At 49.7% G+C, this 27,766-nt stretch overlaps 1 protein-coding gene across 1 annotated transcript in view; it reads left to right on the forward strand.

Moving 5' to 3' along the window:
- Nucleotides 1-708: 708 nt before the first annotated feature.
- Nucleotides 709-27,766, forward strand: part of FAM3B (FAM3 metabolism regulating signaling molecule B) — a gene marked incomplete at its 5' end in the record, with an annotated part of 52,834 nt that continues 25,776 nt past the window's right edge. Inside the window, 2 exons of the mRNA XM_082655536.1 lie at nucleotides 709-799; nucleotides 24,751-24,894. Of these exons, the coding sequence (XP_082511662.1) occupies nucleotides 709-799; nucleotides 24,751-24,894 (235 nt within the window). The remainder of the gene's footprint in view (nucleotides 800-24,750; nucleotides 24,895-27,766) is intronic.

The following is a 27,766-nucleotide window of genomic DNA, read 5'->3' on the forward strand; positions in this document are numbered from 1 at the left end:
CTGTTTCTTTGAAAAGGTAAACAAAATTGACAAACCTCTGGCTAGGCTCACCAAGAAGAGAGAGAACCCAAATAAACAAAATAAGAAATGAAAAAGGAGAAATCTCAACTGATACTGCAGAAATACAAAAAAAAACATAAAAGAATACTATGAACAATTACATGCCAACAAATTTGACAACCTAGAAGAAATGCACAACTTTCTAGAAACACACAGCCCACCCTTTTTGAATGCACTCCCCTTAGCCTCGGGAACTTGGCTGTGGGCATCGCACAGAGCAGCCTCATACAGGGAGAAGGCTCATTTGGTCGAGCAATTTCAGTAAACACAGCCCCAGGCAAGGCTAAGGGAGTGCAGGGGCCACCAGGCAGGGCCGCCTTAGGAAGGTCGCTGCGGGCTCCTGCTTCTCCCGGGGGGTCCACCCGGCAGGGAAAATGGTGTGGGCCCAAGGGAGCACGTGGAGGGGACAGGAAAGGCGGTGACGGAACCCGGGGAACACGAGGGGAGGTGCGTGGGGGGCAGGAAAGGCGGTGATGGACGCAAAGGCCACACCCACACCCGGCATCTGCGACGCGGGAGAGGCTGTAGAGATGAGTTGCTTCACCTGCCGTCTGGCGGGAGGAGAAGCCCGTGCGGATTCGACGTGCGGTCCCAGAGCGGCGGGAGAGCCTGTGTAGACCCGGCCAGGCGTACGCGGCGGTGGCGGGGATGGCGTGGACGGCGTGGGCGCGGCGCCGACTGCTCCCAGCGAGCGGAGACCAGAAGTGGCCAAGCGGCGAGACAGGAGGCGCAGCTCCGGGTCTGAAGGGGCCGGGGGCGGGGTCAGGGCCGAAAGGAGACCCGGGCGGGATGCTGGGCGGGAAGGGACCGCGGGGCCCGGGCCGGGGTCGGCTGGGAAGCTGGCCGCCGAGCAGGCCTCCGAGGGTGGGAGCGGCACGCCAGGGGCTCTCAGGGACGAGCCCGAGGGTAGCGGCGCGGCTGATTTCCGGGGACGGAGAGCCTCACGTCGGGGATGCCCTGCAGGGGTCGGACTCCAGTCCCCCGGCCTCCTCAGCGCGTGGGACACCTGCGCCCGCCTCCGTCCTCGTCCCCCGAGGGGGCCTGAGGGCGAACACCACTTGACCCAGGACCTCCCGGCTGGCTGCCACCTGCGCCCCCGACCCCACCTGAGCGGCCAGCGACCGCGCCCCCCGCAGAGGCTTCCAGAAGCTGCAGCGGGGGAGGGCGAGCCTCTGCTGTTCCCCGAAAGCATCGGCAGGCATGGCGATTCCCGGGGGCGGGGGGGCGTGGCAAAGAGGAAAGGAGAGGTGGCAGCAGGTAGGGGGACCAGTGAGGGCTGTCAGAGTGACGTCATGAGAACCGCGTGGCTCGGGGACCCCAGGGGATTCTGCGCTCGTGACTTCTGCAAGGTCTCGTCCCTCCCTTTTTTCACTCCGTATACCTTCAGTTCTCCAACACCTCCCCGAGGAAAAGTGTTCAAAACGTTGCGATTCCAAGCTTCAACCGCCTCATTCTGAGGCGACTCCTGGAAGCGCCCCGGGCCGGGTGGATGTCTGGAGGGCTGCGATCTTCACAGGAAGAAGGAAGAGAATAGGGGGTGCTGTGATCCATGCGGGGGTCCAGGCAGTATGCTCTTGGCCTGATAAGGGGTGCTTTGCGTTCAGGAAAGGAGAAAGGCGGTCCTACACAGCTGAGAGCTGTGGACATGTTGCAGCTCAGTCCATCTCACCAATCTCTGAGTTTCAGAAATGTTTTCCGTGTCGTTCCATTTAGCGGTTTTGGCCTATTTCGTACCTATGCTGTTGAGATTTTTTGTTTAGTTTTCTTTCCCGAAGGATTTACATTTTTTCTCTTTGGAATATCCTAGGACAGGTGTCATACAGTGTTTCTTTGGTAGTCCCTTACGTTACTTTTTTCTAAATCAAAACTGAAATGCAGCTAGATTTTCTCTTGATCACTTATGATAGTGAGAGACGAAATGACCCATGAAGATGATAATATCAACCATTTGTGGGGTGCCTCTCCTGCATCCGGCATCGTTCTAGGTTCCCTCTCTATTCTGTCCTCTGAGGTGTTGTGCCCCTCCCCCCACCCCCACCATTGGCTCACACCCCAGACCACACAGCTGCTAAGGGAAAGAACTAGGAGAACCGAGTCAGTCTGATCCAGTTTCCATGCTCTTTCTCCTAAAGATTTCAGCCACTGAAGCCAACAAAAATAGTTTCATAAAGAGTGGAAACCAGCAACAAAGGAAAGGAACTTGGGCGCTGGGTTTTTGTTATTGTTTCTCGCGCGGCTTGTGCTCCAGGTGGGGTGTGTATAAGCAGAGAACTGATGCTCAGGTGACAGAAGGTCGAGGAGGGAGAGGCATGGCGTGTGGTCCCCACGGCCTCTGTGTGGTCAGTGTGTATTTCCCCTCGACCCTCGAGGACCTGGTGACCTCGGTATAGATACATCTTTATGAAAGGGGGCGCGACGCTCCGGGAAGGCAGGAGCCCCGACTGCAGGGTCCCAGGTTCTAGCTGAGTGGCTCTGGACGACTATCGTCCGCCTTGCGCACTCCAACTGCCTCATCCTACAAGGGGGGCGGCCGGGGATCTGGCGTCGAGCATAGGGTTTCACACTGCTCAGGGGGGCTTACAGCACCACCCACGCCAAGCACTAGACAGTTAGATGCCCCTGTAAATTATAGTACTGGTTTATATTACACTTTCGGCCAAAACTTCTTTTCCGGTCTCCAAATGGACCCTCCCTTCAGCAAATGGGCAACAGTCACTCCAGCCTCCCCTAGGAGCTCGTCACTCACTTCTGTATCTATCACTCGAGCTCATGAAAATCGGGTGCCTTTTCTCCCCACAAATGAGTCTCCTGTGAAGCCTAACTTCCGCTTCAGTTTCTCACTGTCTCGCTGTGTCAACCGCGGCAGCGTGATGGTGCCGGAAATATATAGGAAACATTTTAAACCGTGGGATAAAAACACCCCCAGTCACAATTACAGGGATCAGAACAGTCGAAAACTTTGGACTTTTCCCAATACCTTACGTGTTTCAAAGTGGATTTCTGCAGCGAAGGGCGGGACCCAGCTCTTGGTTTCTGCAGGCAAAATCTTTCCCAATGAAAACTCCAAGGTCACCACGGATTATCTGCACAAACACTGGGGCCTTTAGGAGACTGTCAGAGAAACAGTCTGCAAGTAACAACTTGACAACAAAAACAAACAAGACCAGTTCCAAGTGTCCAGATGCACCGCTCTGGACACACCCACCAGTCCTTCCCACGAGCAGTGGCTGTTCATAGAGAAACCCCGGGTACAGTCAGCGTGGGACCTTCAAGTGTGCGTTACCATCTGGCCCATCCAGGTTGCAACCCAGAACACGGAAGCAGCCCAGAATGGTGACGGAAAGGAGGTCAGAGGGGTGTCTTTACACTCTCAGCTCACTGTTCCCGGCTTCTTGGGGCCCCATTCAGACTCAGAGGTCTACACCTTCTGCCAAGCCAGAGTCCACAGACCCTGGATGGCTCTCTTCCTCCCTACCCATTGCAGACCAGGAAGCTGCTGACGGAGTTGTGATTAGGAAGAGCGTTGAAAGTTTTCACCCAAGAGGTGCCTTCCCCAGTCTCGGGCTTCCTCCCTCTCCCTCCCTCATCTTGCTCCAGGGCAGCCCGATGTCCCACTTGTCATCACCCCCAGCATCCCTGGCTCCGGCGTCCTGACATCACCAGTGCCTCCCCCCACAGTGCACTGCATGACCCCTGCGCGAGAGGCTTTACGGGTCACTGTACACGTACTCGGCCCCTCTCCCTTGCCGAGAGTTTTCCTTTCTGCAGGTGGGTCCTCCCTAGGACCCTGTGTTGCTGCTTCACTTTTCATAACTTTGCACTAAAAGGTGAGCTGCCTAAGACCCAGGTCTTTGTCAGTTTTGTCCCCTGATGCATTTGGGGGGCTTAAATAGTGCCTGCCATCTAGTAGAAGCTTCATAAACATTTGGCGAATTGAATTGGATTGAACTGAGACCTGTAACTCCACAGAGCTGCTCTGTCTGGGTTTCTGGGCCCTCAACGCAAGGTTGGAAGAGCTCTGAAGGGTCAGCCCTTCCACCCTCCTATGGCCTTACAGGATGTGTTCCAGGACATGAAGAGCCTTTGCTTTTCTCGTAGTTGATCAGCTTGCCAGGGTCCTGAACTTCGCTCCCAACTCAGCCGAGTTTCTGGCTGCCTCAAAGCCTTATAGGACCAAGTGCAACATGCATAAATAATGAAATGTCCGGGTGCCTACTAGCTGCAGGTGGTCTGCGCTGGTACAGTCCATGCCTTAGCTCACTTAATATCAGCAGCTCTGAAAATGGTGTTATTCTTACCATTTCACAGATTAAAAACAAAACCCCGAGGGACTTTCCTGGTGGTCCAGTGGTTAAGACTCCGCACTCCCAATGCAGGGGGCCTGGGTTTGATCCCTGGTCAGGGACCTAGGTCCCGCATGCCGCAACTGAAGATCCCGCGTGCCGCAACTAAGACCTGGTGCAAACAAATTAATTAATTAATTTAAAAAACCCCAAACCCTGAGGTTTAAGGATATTAAATTAGTTGCTCCAAATCCCTTAGTGCAGTGTGGGACACTGGTGGAAACCCAGGTCTGTCTGACTCCAGATCCAGTATCTCTGGCCCTTTCATTTCTAAAGGGTCTGCTCAGTATTTTAGTCAGACAGCCTAAAGCAGCCATCCTCAAACTTTTTCATCTCAGGACCCCTCTGCACACTTAAAAGTGACTGAAGACCCAGAAAAGTTTTTGTTTCTGTAGGTTACACATTTGAAATTAAAAGTGAGGACATTTAAAAATATTTGTTAACTGATTTAAAAATAATACTAGAGTATTGCATGTTAACATAAATGTTTTTATGAAAAATAATTTTACTTTCCCAAACAAAATATCTAGTGAAAAGAGTGGCATTGTTTTACACTTTTGCAAATCTCTTTAATGTCCTTAGCAGAAGACAGCTGGGTTCCCACAGCGCCTTTTGTATTCAGTCTGTTGCAATATGTTGTTTTGGTTGAAGGACTGGCAAAACTCTGGCCTCACATAGATATGTAGTCGGAACAGTGTGGAGTATCTTAATATCCTTCTCACATAATTGTGGACATCCTTCTTTGATACTATGCCAAAATCCAACAAATGGTAATTTCTTAAAGATGAATTGCAACGTAGAATCTAAAAGTGAATGTTTCTTACTCTGTTACGTGAAAATGTACTGGTCTGTTTGGCACTTGGAACGGGTCTTTTGTCCTTGCATGATTTTGTATCATTCTGCATCCATCATTTGGAAAATGCTGGTTCACTGAGTCATGTAGACCTTCTCAGTATACGGTAGAAAGCTCCACCATACACTCCTGGGAGGATGAGAGTGGGAAAGGCAATTAATGTTATAGTGTATAAGTTTCGACCTTGCAAATTCCCTGAATGGTCTCATGGACCCTCCAGGGGTCCTCTGACCATACTTTGAGAACTGCTGGTCTGTAGTATAAACCGAATGGTCATTGACCACAAAGCCCTGTGAGAGGACACAAAAGAAATAAAAAATTAAATCCAGTGATCCTAACACTTAAAAAGAAAAGTATGTTTAATTCAGTATGTGAAATTAAGGAAAGACAAAAAAAAAAAAAAGCAGTGAGCACTTAATTTTACAAAGCAGTAAGAAAAACCAAAACACCTTGGGTCTCATCCTCTGTTTGTGTACATATGCATGAGTGATGATGTCCAATCTGTGCAGCTACTCGTGACCCCAAGTCACAGCCATGCCATGGCTCCTAGACCAGCCTCCTGTGAGCGGAGGGTAGCTGGAGAGTCTGGGATGATGAGAAGCATGTGGGGAAGAGAGGCAGCAGCGAGAAAGAGAGGCTTGGTGGAAGCCTTGAAGGAAGAGCAGGATACAGTGTAGTGGGGGAGTGTGTCCAGGTTGAGACAGGACCACAGACTGTTCCCTCCAATCTCCCTGAAGAAGGGTGAACACAGCTCGCAGTGTGGGCAGCCAGTCAGAGCCCAGGGCGGGCCACTCCGGGTCTGAAATGGCACTTGACCAGCGTGGCTTGGGTGCTGCGTTGGCCAGACTGAGCTGTAAATGTGCTTCTGTGGCACCCTCCAGCTCTGTCATCTGTCCCCTACAATAAACCTACATCATTGAAGTATACTTTATATGCGTAAAATACACACAATAGCCCTATAACTTCCACCCAAATAAAGAACTTCTCCATCGCACCAGTAAGTTTTCCCCGTGCCCTTTCCCATTGAATATCTTTCCAACCCTGTGCTCAGAGGAAACCACTATTCTATCTTTTTTCACCACAGATTAGTTTTATCCACTCTTGAACTTCATCTAAATGTGATCAATCATTCAGTAGGTATGCATATTGTTTTTGAGAGTTATCCATGTTGTTGCACTTATCAGCAGTGCATTCTTTTTTTTTTTTTAAATCAGTGAGTATTTTACCCTAAGTATACCACAATTTGTTTATCTGTTTTCCTGTTGATGGACTTTTGGGTTATATCTGGGTTTTGACTATAATCTTCTGTGGATACTATGAACATAAATGCATGCAGTTTGTTTTCTAGGGGATAGCCTTGGGGTGGAGTTGCTGCATTGTATGCTAAGTGTATGTTTAACTTTATTGGATACAACAGCAGAATACACATTCTTCTCAAGCTCACATGGAATGGTCACCAAGATAGAGCACATTCTGGACCATAAAACACACTTTAACAACTATAAAGGAATAGAAATTATACAACATCTGTTGTCAGACTATGATGGAATTAAACTAAAATTCAATAACAGAAAGATATCTGGAAAATCCAAAAATACATGGAGATTAAACAACACACTTCTAAATAACACATGGGTCAAAGAAGAATTCTCAAGAGAAATTTTAAAATATTTTGGACCAAATGAAAATGAAAACACAACTTATCAAAATTTGTGGAATGCGGCCAAAGCAGTACTTAGACGACATTTATAGCATTGCATGTATTAGAAAAGAAGAAAGATCTAAAGTTAATAACCTAAGTTTCTACCTTAGGAAACTAGAAAATGAAAAGCAAATCAAATCCAAAGTAAGTACAAGAAAACAAATAATAAGAATTAGGGCAATAAAATAGAAAATAGGAAATCAATTAAACCAAACACTAGTTCTTTGAAAAGATCAATAAAATTGATAAGCCTCTAATCAGACTAAGATAAAACAAGAGGGAACATAAATTACCAATATCAGAAATTAAATTGAAACCATCAGTACAGATCCTATGGACATTAAAAGGATAATAAAGGAATACTGTGAACAACTTCTATGCCCACAAATTTCATACTCTAGATGAAATGGGCGAATTCCTTAAAAGACACAATTTGCCAAAACTCACACCAGAAGAAATAGCCAATTTGAATCAGCCTATATTCATTAAAGAAATTGAATCAATAATTAATAACATTCCAAAACAGAAAGTACCAGGCCCAAATGGGTTCACTGGTGAATTCTGACAAACATTTGAGGAAGAAATTGTAATAATTCTCTACACTCTCTTTCAGAAGATAGAGGGAATACTTCCAACTCATTCTGGGAGGCTATCATTACCCTATTATCAAAACCAGATAAAGACATTACAAGAAAAGAAAACTATAGACCAGTATCTTTCGTGAACATAAAGGCAAAATTTCTCAACAAAATATTAGCAAATAAATGGGCTTCCCTGGTGGCGCAGTGGTTGAGAGTCTGCCTGCCGATGCAGGGGACGTGGGTTCGTGCCCCGGTCCGGGAGGATCCCACGTGCCACGGAGCGGCTGGGCCCGTGAGCCATGGCCTCTGAGCCTGCGCGTCCGGAGCCTGTGCTCCTCGACGGGAGAGGCCACAGCAGTGAGAGGCCCGCGTACCGCAAAAAAAAAAAAAAAAATATTAGCAAATAAAATCCAACAATGTATAAACAGAATTTTACACCACAACCAAGCAGGCTTTATCTTAGCTCTGCAGGAGTGAATCAATATTTAAAAATCAATTCGTGTAATCCATCACATGAACAGGCTGAAAAAGACAAATCACATGATTGTATTAATAGATGCAGAAAAAGCATTTGACAAAATCCACCACACCCACAACACAGAGTTGTAAGACAAACTGCAGACCTTTAACAATCTGATGAAGGACTGTTATCCAAAATATACAAAGAACTCAAAACTCAACAACAAGAATACAGACAACCGGTTAAAGTGGGCCAAAGACCTTACCAGACACCTCACCAAAGAAGATACACAGATGGCAAATAAGCATAGGGAAAGATGCTCCACATCATATGTCATCAGGGAAATGCAAATTAGAACAAAAATAAGTTACCAAAACACACCTATCTGAATGGCCAAAATCTTGAACACTGACAACACCAAATGCTGACAGGGATGTGGAGCAACAGGAACTCTCGTGCATTGTTGGTGGGAATGCAAAATGGTCCAGTCACTTTGGAAAATAGTTTGGCAGGTTCTTACAAAACTAAACATATGCTAACCATACGATCTAGCATTTGTACTCCTTTGTACTCACCCAAAGGACTTGAAAATTTATGTTCATAGGAAGACCTGCACCCAGAGGTTTATAGCAGCTTTATTAATAATTGCCCATCCTTGGAAGTAACCAAGATTTCCTTTAGTACGTGAGTGGATAAAGAAACTGGTATGTTTAGACAATGGAATATTTCAATGCTGAAAGGAAGTGAGCTATTAAGTCATAAAAAGATACGGAGGAACCTTAAATGTATAGTACTAAGTGACAAAAGCCAATCTGAGAAGACTATGCACTGTATGGTTCCAACTACATGACATTCTGGAAAAGACAAAATTACGGAGACAATAAAATAATCAGTGATTGGCAGGGAGTGGGTTGGAAGGGTGACTAGGCAGGGCAGAGGGGTTTTAAGGCAGGGAAATCACTCTGTATGAGTCCATAATGATGAATATATGTCATTATACATTTGTGCAAACGTGTGCAAAACCGAGAGTGAGGTCTAATGTAAACTAGACTTTTGGTGTTCATGATGTGTCGGTTCATTATAATGATGTGTAGGTTCATCAATTCTTACAAATATACACTCTGGTGGGGATGTTGATAATGCAGGACAGGAGATATATAGGAAATTCTGCATCTTCCCCTGAATTTTGCTGTGAACCTAAAACGGCTCTAAAATTTTTGTGTTAATTAAAAAAAAAAAAAAAGACGTCTAGTATGTTTAGGTCCCAAGACATTAAGGTGTGGTCGAGACCATCCTCTGCTCCGAGTGCCTTTCATTTGTAACCCTTGTTGGAAGAAGGAAACCAAGGTTGGTGAGGTTGGTCTTTATTACCTTTAATTGGATGATTCCTTCCCTGTTTCTGATCTTCCCCCTTCCCAGGGTCCTGTAGATCCTCCTGTCTCCTGGGCTCTGCCCCTTGAGCAGCCTTCTGGGTCCTCATCTCAGATCAGCTCCATAACCCCACTCTCCTCGCAGGGTACTGCCGCCTCCTGACTTGCCGTCTCTTACCGCGGAAATCAGTGGTTTGCGCGTTATCCACGTGTTCACCAGAGACCTGTGAAGAAGCCCCTCTGTGTCAGGCTCTGTTCCAGGCCCTGGGGTCCCAGAGATGCTCACAATGAGGCCCTGCCTTTGTGGAGCTTATATCCTGCCGAAGGAGACAGACAGTAAACAGCCCCCCAAACAAGGAAAAAAATTCGGATGGGGATAAGAGCAGTGAAGAAGAGCCATGGGGAGTGACGGGTGGGTCCAGGGAAGCCCTCTCGCAGGAGCCCCCTTTGTGTGCAGATGTGACCGTCAGGAAGGAGACATTGATAGCCTCAACCACCGGTCTCAGGGGTAGTCTGAGGGCCTTTTGATGTCCTCTTCTCCGTATCTTTTACATCTCCTGCTTGTTTTCCTCTTTCACTGTAACGTCCTTCTAACACCCCAGCATCCTGGTGCTCTCCACCAGTCTGAGCTCACCATCGCGCTGTGCCCCCAGGGATGCGCCCCCCGGCCCTGTGGAAGCGTACCAGGAAGCCACATTTTACCCAAGGGCACTTGTTAACCCCCCCGAGTTGGAGCTGAGGAGTCTGACAGTAGACTCTGCACACTAAGTAATCGGGAGCCCAAGTCCATTGACGTAGACGTTAACCTCAAGTGAACACCTTGTGTTGAATTATATCCTATTTTGAATTGACTGGGTTGTCCAGGGATTTTCAAGCCTTGAATATATACAATTTTAAAAGATGGTCCTGGTGTGGTAATGACTCAGACCCCTAGCAAAAGCAAACACATATCTTTTCTGGAGAAAATTACTTTCACTAGCCTCAAGACATTCTTCTATATAGTTCTTTAAATGCACTCTCTCCAGTGCACCTCCAGGAAAACAGCTTCCAAGTATTTCAGACAAATCAGGATCATCAGATGTAGGCTGTTTATTAGGTAGGCTGATTATGACTAATGAACTAAAAGCAGCCTTTGAGATGCCTTCAGGAAACAGAATTTTATAAAAAGTCATTAACAGTTTTGAAAAAGAACCCAATAGAATTTCTAGAAATAAAAAAATGCACAGTAACAAACTCAAGGAACAGGTTTAGCAGCAGATTCCATAGAGCTGAACACGTAATTAGTGAAGGGAAATTAGTGGAGGGAAAGTCAGTAAAAGCTACACACGGAGCAAATAAAGACAAAGGGTGAGTGACGTTAGGGAGACCCAGTGATAAGGTCTCACAGCTGCAGAAGGAGAAGAGGGGAAGTTCGTTTCCAGAAATTTCTGGACATTTCAATGCATTTAATCTCCAGCTGTATGATAAATAAGAAAAAACAGAATTGACTTCATTGTAAAGAAGTTAAATCTAATTCTGTAAAAAAAATATTTTTAAGCCTTAACATTTTATGTGCTACAGCTTTCTGAGATGGAGAATTAAACTTAGGAAGCGAGGTTATTCACAGATACAAGTAGATGGAATTTAAGGGTCATGACTATTAAAATACTATTACTAGAGGCCCTGGAGTTGTCCTGTTGCTGTGATTTAAGCAAGTAGATAAACTCACAGAGGGAGTAAGTGTGGAGTCACTTGGAATCCTGGAGAATCCTCGCTCATTCACTGATGAACTTTGTGACATTTGATGTTTCACTTTGCCATTTGCAAAATGGTTCAGATGTCTTCCCTTTGGCCTATTGTGCAGTTGAAAAAGATTTCTCAGTGAAACGTCCAGAACAGAGCATGTCCCGTGGTGGGGCGCTCCATGGCTGGAGGGTGGTAACTGTCATGAACAGTCAGCTGAGTTCAAAGTGCATGTGGAAAGTAAACATGAACTTCTTTACAAAACAGAAACAGACTCACAGACTTAGAGACCAGACTTATGGTTACCAGGGGGAAGGGCGTGGGGGAGGGGTAGAATAGATTGGGAGTTTGGGACTGACATGTACACACTGCTATATTTAAAACAGATAACCAACAAGGACCTACTGTATAGCACAGGGGACTCTGCTCAGTACTCTGTAATAACCTAAATGGGGGAAAAAAATTGAAAAAGAATAGATACATGTATATGGATAACTGAATCACTTTGCTGTACACCTGAAACTAACACAACATTGCTAATTATACTAATTACTAATATATACTAATTACTAATTACTAATATACTAATTATACTAATTACTAATATATACTAATTACTAATTACTAATATACTAATTACTAATATACTCCAATATAAACTAAAAAATTTTTTTAAATATTAATAAAAACATTCATGTGGGAAGTAAACATGCAAGAATTGCTAGGAAATACCTAAGCAGAAGGAAATAAGGCAGAAAGAACAGAATATAAAGTCAGACATGGACATGATTACACATGGGACTTAGTATGAGGAAGGGGCATTTCAGACCAATGGAGGGAGATTTTCATTCAACAAACAGTGAACAACTAGCTGGCCAGCTGGAGGAAAATAAGTTTGGATTTCCATCCAAATTTAATCTAGAGGGATCAAATATTTTAGTTAAAAAATAAGAAAATATGGGGAAAGGGAGGGAGAAAAAGGCCTTTCTAAGCAAAACAAAGCTCAACAAACTGTAAAAAGAAAAATAAAAAATGTTTTAACTGCCTAGGGGGAAAAATTTCATACTCAACAACAAACAGGGAAGAAGATTTTTTATTAACTACAATAAGGAAATAATAAATATAGGATTGTAAAAGCTATAATACACAATTTAGTATTATATATCCATACGTACAGGAGATGTCCCTTTGTGTAGAAAGCAAGGGCGCTTTACACTATATTTATATATGCGAGGGTGTCCGCTCCCTTCTCAGCTCCTTGCTATTTTGGTTGTTTCATATCGAAGTGTTTTAAGGAAAGCCTCTTCTTTTTTTTCTTTTTTTTTTTAACACTCCACACTTCCAACACAAAGGGCACAGTTTCGATCCCTGGTAGAGGAACTAAGATCCCACATTCCACATGGCATGGCTAAATAAAAAAAATAAATAAAAGAAGAGAAAAAGAAAAAAAAGAAAGAATGCTTAATTGAGACCTTAGAGTACCATCCCCTGACCAGCCGTGCCAACTTGGATTGATTTGTAGTGACTATTCTATGATTTGTAGTGACTGTTCTATGATTTCATCCAGACTCAGTAGGAAAGATGCTCAGTTTGGGACTTTCCTGGTGGCGCAGTGGATAAGACTCCACTCTCCCAATGCAGGAGGTCCAGGTTCGATACCTGGTCAGGGAACTAGGTCCCACATGCATGCCGCAGCTAAGTTTGCCTGCCACAACTAAGGAGACTGCGAGTCACAACGAAGGAGCCCTGGAGCCACAACTAAGGAGCCTGCCTGCCACAAATAAGACTCGGCACAACCAAATAAATAAAAATCAATCAATCTGTTTTTTTAAAAAGAACAGAGTCACACATTTATTTTTATTCTATTTTTGGCTGTGTTGGGTCTTCATTTCTGTGTGAGGGCTTTCTCTAGTTGTGGCAAGCGGGGGCCACTCTTCATCACGGTGCGCGGGCCTCTCACTACCACGGCCTCTCTTGTTGCGGAGCACAGGCTCCAGATGCGCCGGCTCAGTAGTTGTGGCTCATGGGCCTAGTTGCTCTGCGGCATGTGGGATCCTCCCAGACCAGGGCTCGAACCCGTGTCCCCTGCATTAGCAGGCAGATTCTCAACCACTGCACCATGAGGGAAGCCCCAGAACGTCTATTTTATTTTATTTCGGAAAGCCTCTTCTTAAACGGCAGTGCTTTCCCAAAGTAAGCAAGTAAGGTGAAAATCAAGCAGTAAAAAATTATCCTTGAAAAGCCTTTTTTAAAAAAAAAATTTTAATATATTTATTTATTTATTCACTGGCTGCTTTGGGTCTTCGTTGCTGCGCGTGGGCTTTCTCTAGTTGTGGCGAGCGGGGGATACTCTGTTGCAGTGCGCGGACTTCTCGTTGCGGTGGCTTCTCTTTGTTGCGGAGCACAGGCTCTAGGTGAGCAGGCTTCAGTAGTTGTGGCACGTGGGCTCAGTAATTATGGCTCACTGGCTCTAGAGTGCAGGCTCAGTAGTTGTGCTGCATGGGATCAGTTGCTCCACGGCATGTGGGATCTCCAGGGACCAGGGCTCAAACCCGTGTGTCCTGCATTAGCAGGCGGACTCTTTTTTTTTTTAATATAAATTTCTTTCTTTCTTTCTTTTTGACTTCGTCGGGTCTTTGTTGTTGCGGGCGGGCCTTCTCTAATTGCATTGAGCGGGGGCTACTCTTCACTGCAGTGCGCGGGCTTCTTATTGTGGTGGGTTCTCTTGTTGTGGAGCACGGGCTCTAGGCACGTGGGCTTCAGTAGTTGTGGCACATGGGCTCAGTAGTTCTGGCACACGGGCTTCAGTAGTTGTGGCGCATGGGCTTAGTTGCTCCGCGGCATGTGGGATCTTCCAGGACCGGGGCTCGAACCCGTGTCCCCTGCATTGGCAGGCAGATTCTTAACCACCGCGCCACCAGGGAAGTCCCCAGGCAGATTCTTAACCACTGATCCACCAGGGAAGTCCCTGAAAAGCCTTTGAAATGAAACATGCACAAACACAGCTGGGGGGCAGGGGAGTGGGGCATGTCAGTGAATACAACATCCATCCGGGTCTGTTTTGGCAAAATCTCAGGATTACCAGTAGACAAGCCCAGCAGTTCTTCTAGGAATGTATTTATTTACTTGTTTCACATAAGTGAAACATTCTGTGTGAGAGGTTTTCATTACAGAGTAGTAGTCCTAACAGTAGTCCTAACAAAAGGTGGAAAAGAAACAGCTGGTAAATTGTGGTCCATCTTTGCTGTAGGATGCTCTGCAGGTGTGGAAAGAATGAGGAAGAGCTCTGTGTACATAAGCAGCTCACTCTCCAAGGTATCTTGAGAAGCAAGATGTGGGTCAGAGTGAGAGGATGTTATGGTTTGTCAAAGTGTGGGGGGAAGATACTCTTATTTGTTGAATATGTACAGAGAACTTCTGGAAGGACACCCGAGAAATGAATAACCTTGGTTCTCTATTGGATAGGGAGGATGCAGGAGTAGGGAGGTGGTCTATCACTACCTACCTTTTAATATACGTTTACAAATTGAACTATGTTTATCTAGTCCACAAATTATTTCTCGAGGCTACTATAATCAGAAAAAAAAAAAGGCTAACAACTTAATAGAAAAATGGGCAACATATGTGACTATATAGTTCCTGGAAAAAGAAACGTGCACAACATAGGGAACTCTACTCAGTGCTCTGTGGTGACCTACACGAGAAGGAAATCCAAAAAATAGGGGATATATGTATACGTATAGCTGATTCACCTTGCGGTACGTATAAACTAGCACAATATTGTAAAGCAACTATACTCCAATAAGAAAACAACAAAAAATTAAAAAAAGAAATACACAAAGATCACAAATGGCTTTTAAACTTATGAAAGCATACCAAGGCCATCACTTTAATGAGAGAGCCAATTAGAACAATATTAAGATTTTTTTTCAACAATAGATTAGTATAGATCAAAAAGTTGGATAATACGGTGTGTTGGGAAAGGTATGAACAAAGGCATTCTCGTATGCTGATGGTGGGCGTGTAAATGGTATAACTTCTCTGTTGAGCTGTGGGAAATTTCTGATAAAATTCAGAATTCACATACCCTTTAATTCAGTAATTCACTTCCAGGAATTTGTTTTAAATCCACCCCAATATTTATGCCAAGACGGATGCACAAAGGTGTTTATTGCGGCATTATTAATAGCAGAAAAGACTGAAGATAACCAAAAATGCCCTTCTGCAGCCTACTTAAAGAATAGGTTCATGCAACAATAGAATATGTGGTTAAAAGATCCATAATCCAACAGTAAAAGATGGTTCATCAAACAATAAAAGAATAGAATAATAAAAGAATAGAACAATAAAACAGCAAAAGAATCCAGTGGTGGAATAGAATACAGGAGTCAAGAAGAGCAGGCCAAGTGTGTGTGTGCTTATGTACTATGCTCTCCGAGACATTATAAATAACGTAAAAGGTAAGTTGTGAAATACCATGTACAACATGATACCTCGTGTGTAAAAAGGATGAGGGAAATATATATGGGCTTGCGTAAGCAGAGAATAGCTCTGAAGACTATAGGGACAGTGGCAGTCTCTGAGGACGGAACTCTGGACCTGGGGGTGGGGGGCACATACCTGTGGAGGGGATCAGGCTTGCTGTGGGGCGAGGGGCTATTAGAGAGAGAAGAGCTTTGAAGATGAGCCGGTGGCCCAGGGAAACATGAGGTTGGGAGGGGGAGTGAAGCAGAAGGTGTATTATTTTTCAGTGCACGTTTATTTTCAAAATTTTAAAAGTAAAGTGGCTTTATAGTATGCTCAGGGAAGTCAACCGCTTTTTCATTTTTATGTGTTTCCATTTTATATGCATCAGTGTCCCCTGGTTGTTCCTGCTTTTTCACTTACATGCATTTCATGTACATTTTTCATGTGTATTACAAGTAATGTTTGCCTCTGATACCTATCATTTTATACACTGAGATATCACCCACATCCTTCAGGATGACTACTAAAAGTTTTAAAGAACAGAAAATAATGTGTCAGTGAGGATGTGGAAAAATTGGAACACTTGTGCACTGTTATTAGGAGTGTAAAATGGTGCAGCCACTGTGGACAACAGTATGGCGGTTCCTCAGAAAAATTAAAATAGAATTACCATAGGATCTGGCATTCCCAATTCACGTATATACCCAAAAGAACTGAAAAGATATTTACACCCCCATGTTCACAGCGGCATTCTTCACACTAGTTAAGTGGTGGAAACAACCCAAGTGTTCATCAAGGGATGAATGGAGAAACAAGATGTGGTCTATCTATACATGTCATGGAATATTATTTGGTCTTCAAAAGGGTTGAGATCCCGTCACATGCTACAACATGGATGAACCTTGAGGACATCACACTAAGGGAAATAAGCCAGTTATAACAAGACAAACACCGCGTGATTCCACTTATACGAGGCGTCTGAAGTAGTCAGAGTCTGCAAAGAGAAAATAGAACGGTGGTTTACCCGGTGCAGGGGGGGAAGGAGATGCGGAGTTGGTGATTAATAGTAGCAGAGCTTTAGTTTTGCAAGATGAAAAAGTTCTGGGGTTCTGTTGGGCAATAATGTGAATATCCTTAAGACTACTGAACTGTACACTTAAAAGTGTATGTTTTTTAATTTGGTGAAAGGTGATGAATTTTATGTTATGCACTTTTTGACCATGTTTAAAAAAAAAAAAAAACTGAAAGCAAACCCAGAGACAAAAGCTCCGTCTCTGAAGTGAAGTGAGCTCAAGACGAAGGTGAGAGTCTTCGCAGATGAAACCAACACTCCCTTTAATGAGCTGATCGATGTGTTTCATGTAATTGTTAGGCATAGTTGGAGAATGACTCCTGAGTATGGCTGTAGAGCAGCTCAGAAAGGCATCCACACTGAAACGAGCCATGCTCGGGCCAGGTACTGTTCTGAAGTCCTCGGGCAGGATTCCTAATTGAGACCCCTGTCTTCTGTTCCCTCTGATTTAGAAGACAGCAGGCAGAGGGTGACCTAGAAAAATAAGGCCACACTGTCCACAGGGCATGTGTCCCCAGGCCCCCTGGATGGCACTGGATGGATGGGAGCTTCTCAGGAGGCAAAGACGGTGGTAGAGGGCGGGTCACAGCCAAGCCCCCCGTGACACCCCAGGGTACTTTGCGTCACTGTGGAAGCCTCCGGGCTTTCTCGGGGAAGCAGAACTGCAGGAGCCAGTGGACCCCGAGGGTGGCGACCCTGCCTCTCTGGAACTCTTTTTCCACAAAAGTGACCAACTGCCCTTGGAGGCTTAACTTACCCTTGGGAGCCTGAGGCCCCTGTGACTACAGTGGTTTCAAAAGCTCTGTAAAACCTGATGGATGTCTGGAATGCAAGCCCACATGTGGCGCGGAGAAGCGGCTGTCCCTTCTTGGAAGAGGGCCGTCTTCTGGGAAGCCTAACTCCCACCAGAGCCTGGCCTCCTGTAAACCCAAGGACCTGCAGGCCTGCCGCCCTGACCGTGGGGCCTGGGACATCGTGCTCACCCTATTTTCCCTGATCGACCAGGAGCAAAGGAGGAAGCCTGCTGGGCTGTGCAAACAGCAGCGGGCAGGAAGTTAAACAGCCTTAGAACGGGGACCTGCACTTCGAACCTGGATTTCCCTGGGACTTGGCTTTGACGTCTCAAAGACTCAGAGTATGCCTAATATGCCTATCTTGGCGGTCACTTGACTTTGTGAGACATTCGATTGGGGTCTGGGGCCGCCAACCGTAAAGGGACGGGGTCCTCCCTTAAGAGCATAACCCGCCCGTTCTCGCTGGTCCCCAGTCAGCCTGGGCCGCCGAGCCGGAGATCGAGGGCGCCACCAGCGCACCTGCCCCGCGCACCTGCCCGCCCTCCCCGCCGCCGGCCGGCCCCCGGGGCGTGTCGCCCAGGGGTCCGCCCAGTCCTTGCGAGGCTCCCTCGGTCACCCTGAGCTGCGGCCCAGGCTCCGGAGGGTCCGGAGCCGCAGCTGGAAGATGCGCCCCGCGGCTGCCGGTGAGTGCGGGCGGAGGGAAGGGGGACCCGGCATGGGAGACTCGCCCCCTCGCCCTACCTGGCACCCGGCACGCTGAGCCAGAGGTGGAGGCGGCACGTGCCGGGAGGGAGGGGCTTCTCTTGGACCGGAGCTCAGGAAGGCGCCCAGCGAATCCAGCAGGGGCAAATGGGCTGGGGTCTCCCGCCGCCTTCCTGCCGGTCGCCACTGCCCCAGCTGCGTGCAGGGCCGGGGTGCGGGCAGATCAGTGACTGTGACGTTTTGCCTGGAAAGTAGGCGTTGGCTGAGCGCAGCTAGAGCAGGACCCAGTGAGGCCAGGGGGAGAGGGCTCCCTCCAGCCGAGCGCAGGTGCCGGTAGGGGCGGGCCCCGGCCCCATCTCCGACCTCCTGGGCCGGGAGGGGGGCTGCCGCGCGCCGGTTAGAGGCACTTGCGGACTCCACCTGGGGCTCCTCGGGCTGCCGTCAGAGGTCATTATAGCCGCAGGTCCACCTGACCAGCCAAGGAAATGATGAAAAGTGCGGAGACAGGGAGACAACCCCTTTTCAGTCACCAGCCTGTGGGTGGGTGAGAAGTGGGGACTCATTAGCATGGACTGTCCCATTGTCCCTTATTATAACAGTTCCGGTAGCATCTTTTTATAAGGCTTCCCCACACACACCATTCTATCAAAGTACTTGAGCCTGAGAAGATTTGGGGGAAAAAACAGGAAGGAGGAAAGAAAACCTCCGACTCTTTCCGAGCCGTTTCATCGCCCACTGCTCGCCTTCCTGACGGTGGCCTCCGTGCGCCTCTCCCACCCGCCTGCCTGCCCTGCGTATGCAAGGCACTCTGGGGTCCCGGAACCGACGGCCTCTGGCACACATTCCCTTTCTAAGTGGTTTTGCTGTTTCTTCCTATAATCTGAGGAATCTGGAGTCCTTCCAGAGCAAGGCAGCGTATTATGCAAAATTAAAAGTTCAACACTGGAAAGTTCTCTTGGCCTCTCTAGGGACCAGCGCCCCACCTCTCAGTGGCAGGTCATTGCCTCCAGGTGTTTGCCTCTGTGGCCTCCTTCCTTCCTAAGTGGCGTTCTGGTGGTGTGGTCTCACTGCAGAAGGTTCTGAGGACCCCCTTTCTGCTCCATCCCCAATGGGTAGGAAAGCCAAATTTTAAGACTTTTTATTTGTGTAAAATATTCAAGTTTTCTACAAAACTATTTATTTGTGAACAGCACTGTCTCTGGTAACTTGTGTGCATTGTAGGATAAATGCAAGGAGATACATATCTCTTTTCTTGGGAGAAAAGATCTCCCTGGGGGCACTGACTTTCATTACAGCTATTTTGGAAGAATTTTTTTCCTCGTGCCTGTGTTATATACTTACTGTCCAATTTTGCTGCTCACTTAGTGGAAAATGCTGGATATGATCAGATTGCTTTCCCTCCACTCACAGCTTTTTCGCATGCAGCCCTTGTGATTCATTTGTGAGCTACGTGGTCCTTTCACATCAAGGTTTGAGGTCACAGCAGGTTGTCATATATCCAGGGGTGTGGCTGTCAGCGAAATTACTCACAGAAGCTCAGGGCCACATCACTTTTGATTTTGTGAGCTAAAGATTAGGTAACGTTCGTGGAAGCAGCATGTCCCTGGATGCTTCAGTCAAGCCCCAGGTCTGTCCCATGTAGGGACACAGCTCACAAGAAGGACATTCAGACTAAAGGGATGAAGTAAACTAAGCCACCACCACCCTTCACAAGCCGGAGGAAGCTTCCCGGAGCAGTCATCCTAATTCCTCAAAATTAAGGGCGTTGGCATGTGAACTTTGGAAGGTGGGTTACCTTGCCAACCTGCTGAGGTGTTCAGCTGTGACACTTCCCAGCCCTACTGCCAACAAGCCTCCGTCAGCAGGACAGCGATAACAGTGGACACTGGGGCCAGCAGAGCCTGGAGCCACAAAGCAGCTGCACCCCGAGTCTGGCGTATCCACCCCTCGGGGACAAGAGGTGCAGGTGTGGCTGCCTCAAGGCGAGGGAATGTGGGTTCCCGTGGGGAGGTGGCCAGTGACAGACCTCATCCTTATCCACTTCATGTGGAAGGAAATCCCTCCGAAGTGTCTCCTTCTGGGTTCAGAATGGCCCTCTGCAGCGCCCCTGGATTGGATGGGAGGGGGATCCCCCCCCTTACCTGTAGCCTGCCTTCGTGTACACTGGCTTCAGGACTGCTTTGTCCTCCAGCCTAAGTGAAGTGTCAGGGCCAGCCTGAGACCCCCAAGAAGCTGAGGGTGGAGTGAGGGTAGGACACACACACATGCGCCCTAAAAGAGAGCCTCTGAGGAGGAAGTTCCGCCTTCCTACCTGTGCTCGGCATGGGCCTTTGATCTAATACTCACGGGCGCCTGCTGTGTGGACGTGCTTAGGATGTGTCCGTGGGCTGATGTCGACTTCATTACCTTATGAGAAAAGGCCGGATCCTGGTCACAGAGCCACAGAAGGTTCGCGGACTCTGTGTACTTCCTCTGCCTGCCCCCCAGCTCTGAAGCTGCTGGACCCCTCCTTCCAGGGCAGGCCCTTCCCCCACCCCACCCCACCCCCCCGAGCTGTCTTAGCTGAGTCCCTGAGCCCTCGCCTTTCCCAGGACAAATCCTCGCCTGTGCCTGCCCCATCCCGGGTGCAGGGTCCACCGCCAGCCCGTGCCCCATCTTCTCACGATGAACTGGTCCCAGTGCATGCTGCTGGGTCTGCCTCCCTCCCCGAGCTGGTTCTGGCTCCAGTCATGGCTTCCGCAGCCACGGCAGGAAACCTGGCCTGGGGGTCCACCGCTGCGCCCCTTACCCAGACCACAGATGCTTTGTAGCCTTCCCAGGAGCCCTGGAAAATGTCCAGGAAGGGGTGCCTGTGGTCCCACAAGCCCGGGGCTCACAGCGCGCCTAGTGAGGACACGTGGGCTTTTATTCTCTCCTCATTGCCTTCCCTGTCACTTCCACCCATGTTTCCTTGTCCACCTGGGGACCAAACCGTGCCTCCCTTCCATGCGGGGAGGAAGGTATCTGAGAGGTGACAGCATGCTCCCTTTCAGTCATCTCCGAATCAAAAGCAACTCTTCACTCAAAGATCTCACGTGTGACGCTCAGAAGATATGAATAATCTCTGCTTTGCCAATTTTCTTCAAATACGACACTTGGATAAAATAATCTGGCAGTGATTCGACACACAGGACACTGAACTATTGTTTTTGAACCTGAGACTCTTATCGATGCTGAATCCACGTTTCCAGCAGTCAGATCACACTGTTCACTCAGGGTGCCTCCAGCGGCGTTTTCCGGAACATCCTGTGACCCTCGCACCGTCCTAGTTATGCGGGCACAGACCTGGAGGGGAGAGCCATGGTGGGCAGCTCCGACAAGGCATGTGAAGGGCTGACCTGAGGGTGCCTGTGCAGGCTTCACCCAGGAGGCCACAGAGCCACACTGGAGTCCTTGAAGGAGTAGACAGGTGGCCAGGGGTCTGGAGGAGAGTGCCCTGGGGGCAGAGGGACAAACTCGTACCCAGGCTACAGCAGGAAAGGGCAGCCACTGCAGTGGGTCAGCACGGCTGGAGCACAGAGCAAACAAAGGACAGCGCGCCAGCTTCACCTGTTGTTCTCACTGTGTTTCTGTGGCTGGTTTTTCCGGCTCGGAGATGTCCCTCCATCCTAGGAACTGCAGCGGCCACGCTGTCTCAGGCATTTCCCAGCAGGAAGCCATCTCTGCATTACGTTCTAACCATCTTAGGGACTGCGTGGTTTGGAAAAGAGAAAGAAATAACTGATGTTGAAATATGCACTTGGAAAAAGACCAAATGGTCCAGGTGAGACAGAGGCATCCCATTTCACCAGGATGACTACCTAAGCTAGGCAGCCGCCTGGCAAACACCAGCAAATACTGACCCGATATAACCTAACCGTTGGGGGAAACCTCGAGGTGCTAGGCATGAAGAGGGAGCCTAGATCCAGAGCTCAACACAGCCGGACTGACAGACAGAGGTTTGCGTTTCATCACCACCCGGAGAGAGAGGCCCCCCCCCCCGGGCTTGGTGCTGGAGGGCTGCGGCTGCACGTTTGAAAAGGGGGCCGGGGAACACCCACTGGTCTCTGCTCAGGGCTCTGGGCGGGGAGACACCAGCCCTCTGACACCAACTGTGTGTCCAGCCATTCAGCTCAGCTCCGACACAACACCCACAATAAGCTCCAGAGCCCAGGGGTTAAGGGCAGTGCCCTCCACGAGCTGCCCTGTCTTCAGACGCCAGCCACGGGCTTCGGGCGCCGCCCGCACTTCTAACCAGCTGGCTACAAATCTGGGGGTTCCCACAATTCCTGGGGGGTTCAATAATTTGCTAGAACAACTCACTGAAAGCATCACTCTGCTTAAGATTACAGTTTTAGGGCTTCCCTGGTGGCGCAGTGGTTGCGAGTCCGCCTGCCGATGCAGGGGACACAGGTTCGTGCCCCGCTCCGGGAAGATCCCACATGCCGCAGAGAGGCTGGGCCCGTGAGCCATGGTCGCTGAGCCTGCGCGTCTGGAGCCTGTGCTCCGCAACGGGAGAGGTCACAGCAGTGAGAGGCCCGCGTACCGCAAAAAAAAAAAAAAAAAAAAAAAGATTACAGTTTTATTGTATAGGATACAAGTCAGGACCAGCCAAATGCAGGGACATGCAGGGTGAAGAGGAGTTCCGTGCCCACAGCCCTGGAGTCAGGGTGCATCCCCCACCTGGCACATCAGTGTGTTCCCCACTAGGAAGCCCCCCAAGCTTCTGAGTCCCGAGTTTCATTGGGGTCTTACTCTGTCATTGGTCACAGGACAGCTTGCCTGCCCTCTCCCCTCCTGGAGGTCCGGGGGCGGGGCTGAGGTGTGGGCAGGGTCTTTCCGGGCTGGCTGGCGCCTCCCCGGAAGCTATCCTAGGATCCACCCCGAGTCACCTCATTAGCATAAGCTCAGGCGTGGCTGAAAGGGGCCCCTTATGAACAGCAGCAGAGGCTCCTATCAGGAAATTCCGAGGGTTTCAGGAGTTCTGTGTCAGAAACTGGGATAAAGATGAGATATATTCTTTATTCTACCCCTTTGGTAGATAAGCACCCAACACGGGGAGCACGTAGGTTCTCCAGCAGCGAGAGAGAAGAGCTAAGATGCTGCGGGCCTGGGGAGACCGAGGCCGTAGAGATGTAGCAAAGTCTATGGAGGTCACCCCAGTAAGACTGGCTGCTGGATCCCACTGAGGGCTGGCAGGGGGACGTATGGGGTCAGGAAGAGGCCCAGGCATCTGACCCTGTCCTGGGCAAGATGTGGGGCAGGAGCAGACTCGGGGAGCCGGGCAGAATCAAGGGTTTCATGTGGGACGTGCTACGTGTCAGGCCCTGCGAGACGTCCCGGGTGCCCAGAGGGATCAGCAAGTGGACACGCTTGTCGGGAGCTCAGAGGATGGTCTGGGGGTCAGTTTATCTGGGATTCTGCAGAGAGAGCCAGGCTGCACCGTGTGAGGGAAAAGCCAGCAGAGACAGCGTGGGAGACACCCCCAGCCCGCCCCAGGAGTGTGGGCGCTGCCCAGGGGGCACATGGATGGGTCAGGACCGTCATCGGGGGCCTGGGGCTGGCAGCCTGGAGGCTTTGGAGGCCTAGACCAGCACAGCTGCCCTGAGCCGTGGGTGGAAGGTGAGGCCTGGAGGCTGATCCAGAGGACGGTTATTTCCAGATGCTTGGCCTGAGAGGGGACAGAAATGAGGCAGCCGAGGAGGGTGTGTGGTCAGGTGGGCGGGCTCTTCCTCTCGCCTCCCCTCCCCTCCTCTTGTTTTACTTCCTTCCATCCATCCAACCATCCTTCCTCTTCTTATTTCTCAGGACTGGACATATCAGTACATAAACACTGATGGGACCATCCCTGAGGTCCCTTTACGCAGGGCCTCGGGCCATCCCTGCATCTTGGCGGTTTTGGTAATCCTGCACAATCCTGACCTGCGAGCTATTTAAGGAGTAAAGTCTGTAAGACCCGGGGGCAGATTGTCTGTGAAGGGACAGAGCTGTCCCTTAGGCCTCCTGTAACCCAGGAGCGGGGCAGTGCCTTTTCCTGCAGAATTGAGAGGAAGGTTCTGGAGTTGACAAACTCTCTGCAGGGACTCTCTGCTGCCAGGAACCTTGGGTGTCCCCGCAGCCTTGTTTCTGAGGATACTGACAGTCTGGGGACCTTTTCCAGTGTCACGGGGCGGTTGTGTGCTCACGGGCACCAGGTACCATCCTCAGCACTGCTGACACAGCAGTAAACAAAACAGAGCTGCCCCCGCCGCCCCCGAGAGCTTCCAGGAGCTTCCAGCGGCTCATGAGGGAAGGGCCGCTTCTGTCCTTAGGCCCCTGGCAGGGCCGCCTGATGAGTCCTTGACCTAATCCTCTGAGGACGCTCTGAGACCCAACCCAGCAGCAAATAGGGAACCTCGGCCCCGACCGCTCTCACATCCTGTGCTTGGTACCCGCTCTTGTGGCTCCACTGAGCGGCCCCGGGCCCTCTCCAGCCCAGCGCCTCCCGGGGTGATTCCCCTCAGGGCATTCTGCTGACACTGGTTCAGGGATGCCATCCAGGGAAGGCCGAGGAGGAGAGGGTCAGTGGGCGAGGCAGCCAACGTGTCTTGTCTTGTCTGTGTGCAGGCACCCTAAAGGCAGTGTTCTTCATCTTCGCCTCCCTGTGCGCCTGGTATTCTGGGTACCTGCTGGCAGAGCTCATTCCAGATGTGCCCCTGTCCAGAGCTGCCTACAGCATCCGGAGCATCGGTGAGAGGCCTGTCCTCAAAGGTGGGTACCACAGTGGGGTCCAAGCAAGGACTCGCAACCCAGCTGCTGTGCTGAGACTGGGCCCTGACCTCAGCACTGCCCCTACTGGCCATTTATGTTGATGATCATGGAGGGGGAGGGGGAGGGGAGGGGGAGGGGGAGGGGAGGGGGAGGGGAGGGGAGGGGAGGGGGAGGGGAGGGGGAGGGGAGGGAAGGGGGAGGAAGGGAAAAAAGCCTCTCTGGTAGTTCCCATACTATTCCAAGGTAGGTACCCCTCCTCATGCCTCATGAGACCCCAAGGCAAACCATGATGTTAAAAAAACAAACTTTATGGGCAAGATGCGTTAAATAAAAATATGTGTTGGAATTAGGAATGAAGTAAATGATAAGATATCCACTAAAAATTACATTGGAAAACGTGTGGGACCCTAAATAGTCATATGCACCCTTTTTCACAATCTCATGGTAAATAGGTGTGCTAGTGTATTTTTAACACAGAAATAAACTCTACAACATGAATTTGCACAAATATAAAGAACTGGGTAATGATTTTAAAAATTTGTTAAAAAAAACATTCCTTTTCAGATTTAATTACCTTTTGTGTCCAAGAAAAAAAAGAACTCTCCAGAAATCGACTATGACTGGTGTTTTTATTTTAGATAAGGTTTTCACAGTGAATTTGCTTGTAATCAGATAGATTATTGCATATGGATTGTGGACGAGGCCCAGTGCGGCGGGGGAGACCCCCATGTGTGGAGGGCGTGGGAACTGCCCTCAAAGGGCTTGCTTTCTCATTTTCTCCATTTTTACACAAAAGGTGGACTTGGTCCTGGTTACGGGCTTGCGTCTAGGAGCTGCCTCTGACCCGGTGTTTCTAGAAGGGCTCGTTTACATGGTTTCCGATTCCCGCCAACGGGGGCCGGGGAGGAACTGTCACCCTCCCCCGTGACTGAAACACAGCAAGTTTTGGGAACCCAAGGGTGGTAGTGAGAGCCGGCTGTGACACCGCATCCTGACACCTGCTGGCTCAGGACCTCCGCTCTGGGGGGACACATGACTGCTTGGGGGCTGGACTCAGAGTTTGGAGGGAGTCTTTGATTCATAGCCCAGTGCTCACATGAACGAGAGGTTCAAAGGGGACAGCATGGTGCATGGGACCAGGCTAGCTTTGCGGTCAGGCTTACTCCGTGCTGTCATGAGCAGTGTGGCCGGGGAGATGCTCCTCAGGGACATGTGCCCCTTATCCAGGCGCTGCCCCCCCTCCCGTGCCTGCCAGAGAGGCAGGAAGAGGGTGCTTTCCCCGCCTTGGGACCAGGCTCCAGGATGAGCTCAGCTTCTGTAGGCTGCAGGGCTCTGGAGCCCCTCCGTTACCCCGGCCCTGCACATTGTCCTACGTTCCGCAGTCCCCCGGGCCACGTGCGGGGGACACATCCGCTCAGAATCGGAAGCAAAGGAAGGATCACGTTGAGATGTGAGATCAGTGTTGGGCTCTGAGCGCAATGAGCCTCGGATACCGAGGCTCTGAGCACTGAACCCCCGAGGCCAAGGCCCCCCCGAGTGAGACAACCCACTCCCACCTCCTTGGGCTGGCCCCCTTCATGCAGGTTTAGCCTTCTCCACTCCCTTATCTTTTCTCTTCAAAAGGCCCGTTTCCTGACTCAGCCGTGGAGGCCCTTGACCTTGCCTTCAGATTTCCGTGAGGTGAACTCTTACCCGCAAGCCCAGCTCTCCTGGGTTCACACCGTCTGTCCATAGGTTGGATGCTGCCTCCTTTCCGTTTCCACGCGATTTCGCACTCATGGGCAAGTCCCACCGGCTCGCGCTCGTTTCTAGACATGGCCCAACTCTTCCCGGTCAGGATCCTTGGGAGCTGCTGGAATCTGCGTGGGCACCAGCTCTCCCTGCTCTGGCCTCCCTGCCTCTCCCTATTCCTCGTGTTTCATTGGGGGCGATTAGGCCTCACATTCAGTCCCTCGACTTTGTGGAAGGTTCTGTGCTCGCCGCCGGGAAAGGACAGACGCACAGTCTCCCTCCCCCGGCAGGGCTCAGCTTCCCAAGTCTCCCCTCCTCGGACTGCCTCTCCCCCTTTTCTCCGCATTGGGCTGCCCCCCGCAGGCCTACAAGCCCTGCACTTGCCCAGCTTCAAGACCCAAGAAAGTGCCCAGGGTCAGCAACACAGGCATCATTGGTCTAACGGATGGGGGAGCTTACACGTCTGGAACAAGGTCCTGGAGCCACACCCCACCGTGGTGGGCAGGACCTGGCCGCAGACCTTGCTCCTCGGGGCGGCGGGGGGGTTGGCAGTTACAGGGGAATTGGCCTCAGGTTGGCTCATCGGTTACCAGGGAAACCAGCAGAGGACCAGGCCCCTCACCGCCCCCTTGATAAGCACAGTCACTAGCTGAGCCCGGGGCAAGCACGTAGGAAGGTCAGTCATGTGAGTGGGGTGTCGGTGCAGCAGGCCCTGGTCAAGCAGAGGAGGGACAGAGAGCAAGAGGACAGCCACGTCGAGTGGTCTGGCCACACTCCCCGATTCTCACCTCTGTACCGGGGTGGAGGTAACCTGCCTGTCACGCCATCACTGCCACGGCCCAAGCCTGCCTCATTTTGTTGATTTCTCCCTTTATCCCCACTTCCCTCTCTGACTTCTCTCCCAGTGCTCAGAGGCATCTAATGACACCTTTCTGCTTGAACAGCTAATTGCAGACCAGGCTGTCCTGTTTTACCAGCCTGCATTCCGGTGCTCTTACAGACCTGGCTCTTGGTGTCACTCAGCGCCATGCCCAAGGCCCCGTCGTGCTGTGGGCGTTCCTCCTCCGAAGCTGCTCGCAGCTGCATCGCGCCGGGGCACGAGTCCTCGCCTTTTCCTCCTCTTTCCCTCGTGGGGACTTGG

Source organism: Grampus griseus (assembly GCF_964374135.1).
Source record: "Grampus griseus genome assembly, chromosome: 5".
NCBI classification, from domain to species: domain Eukaryota; kingdom Metazoa; phylum Chordata; class Mammalia; order Artiodactyla; family Delphinidae; genus Grampus; species Grampus griseus.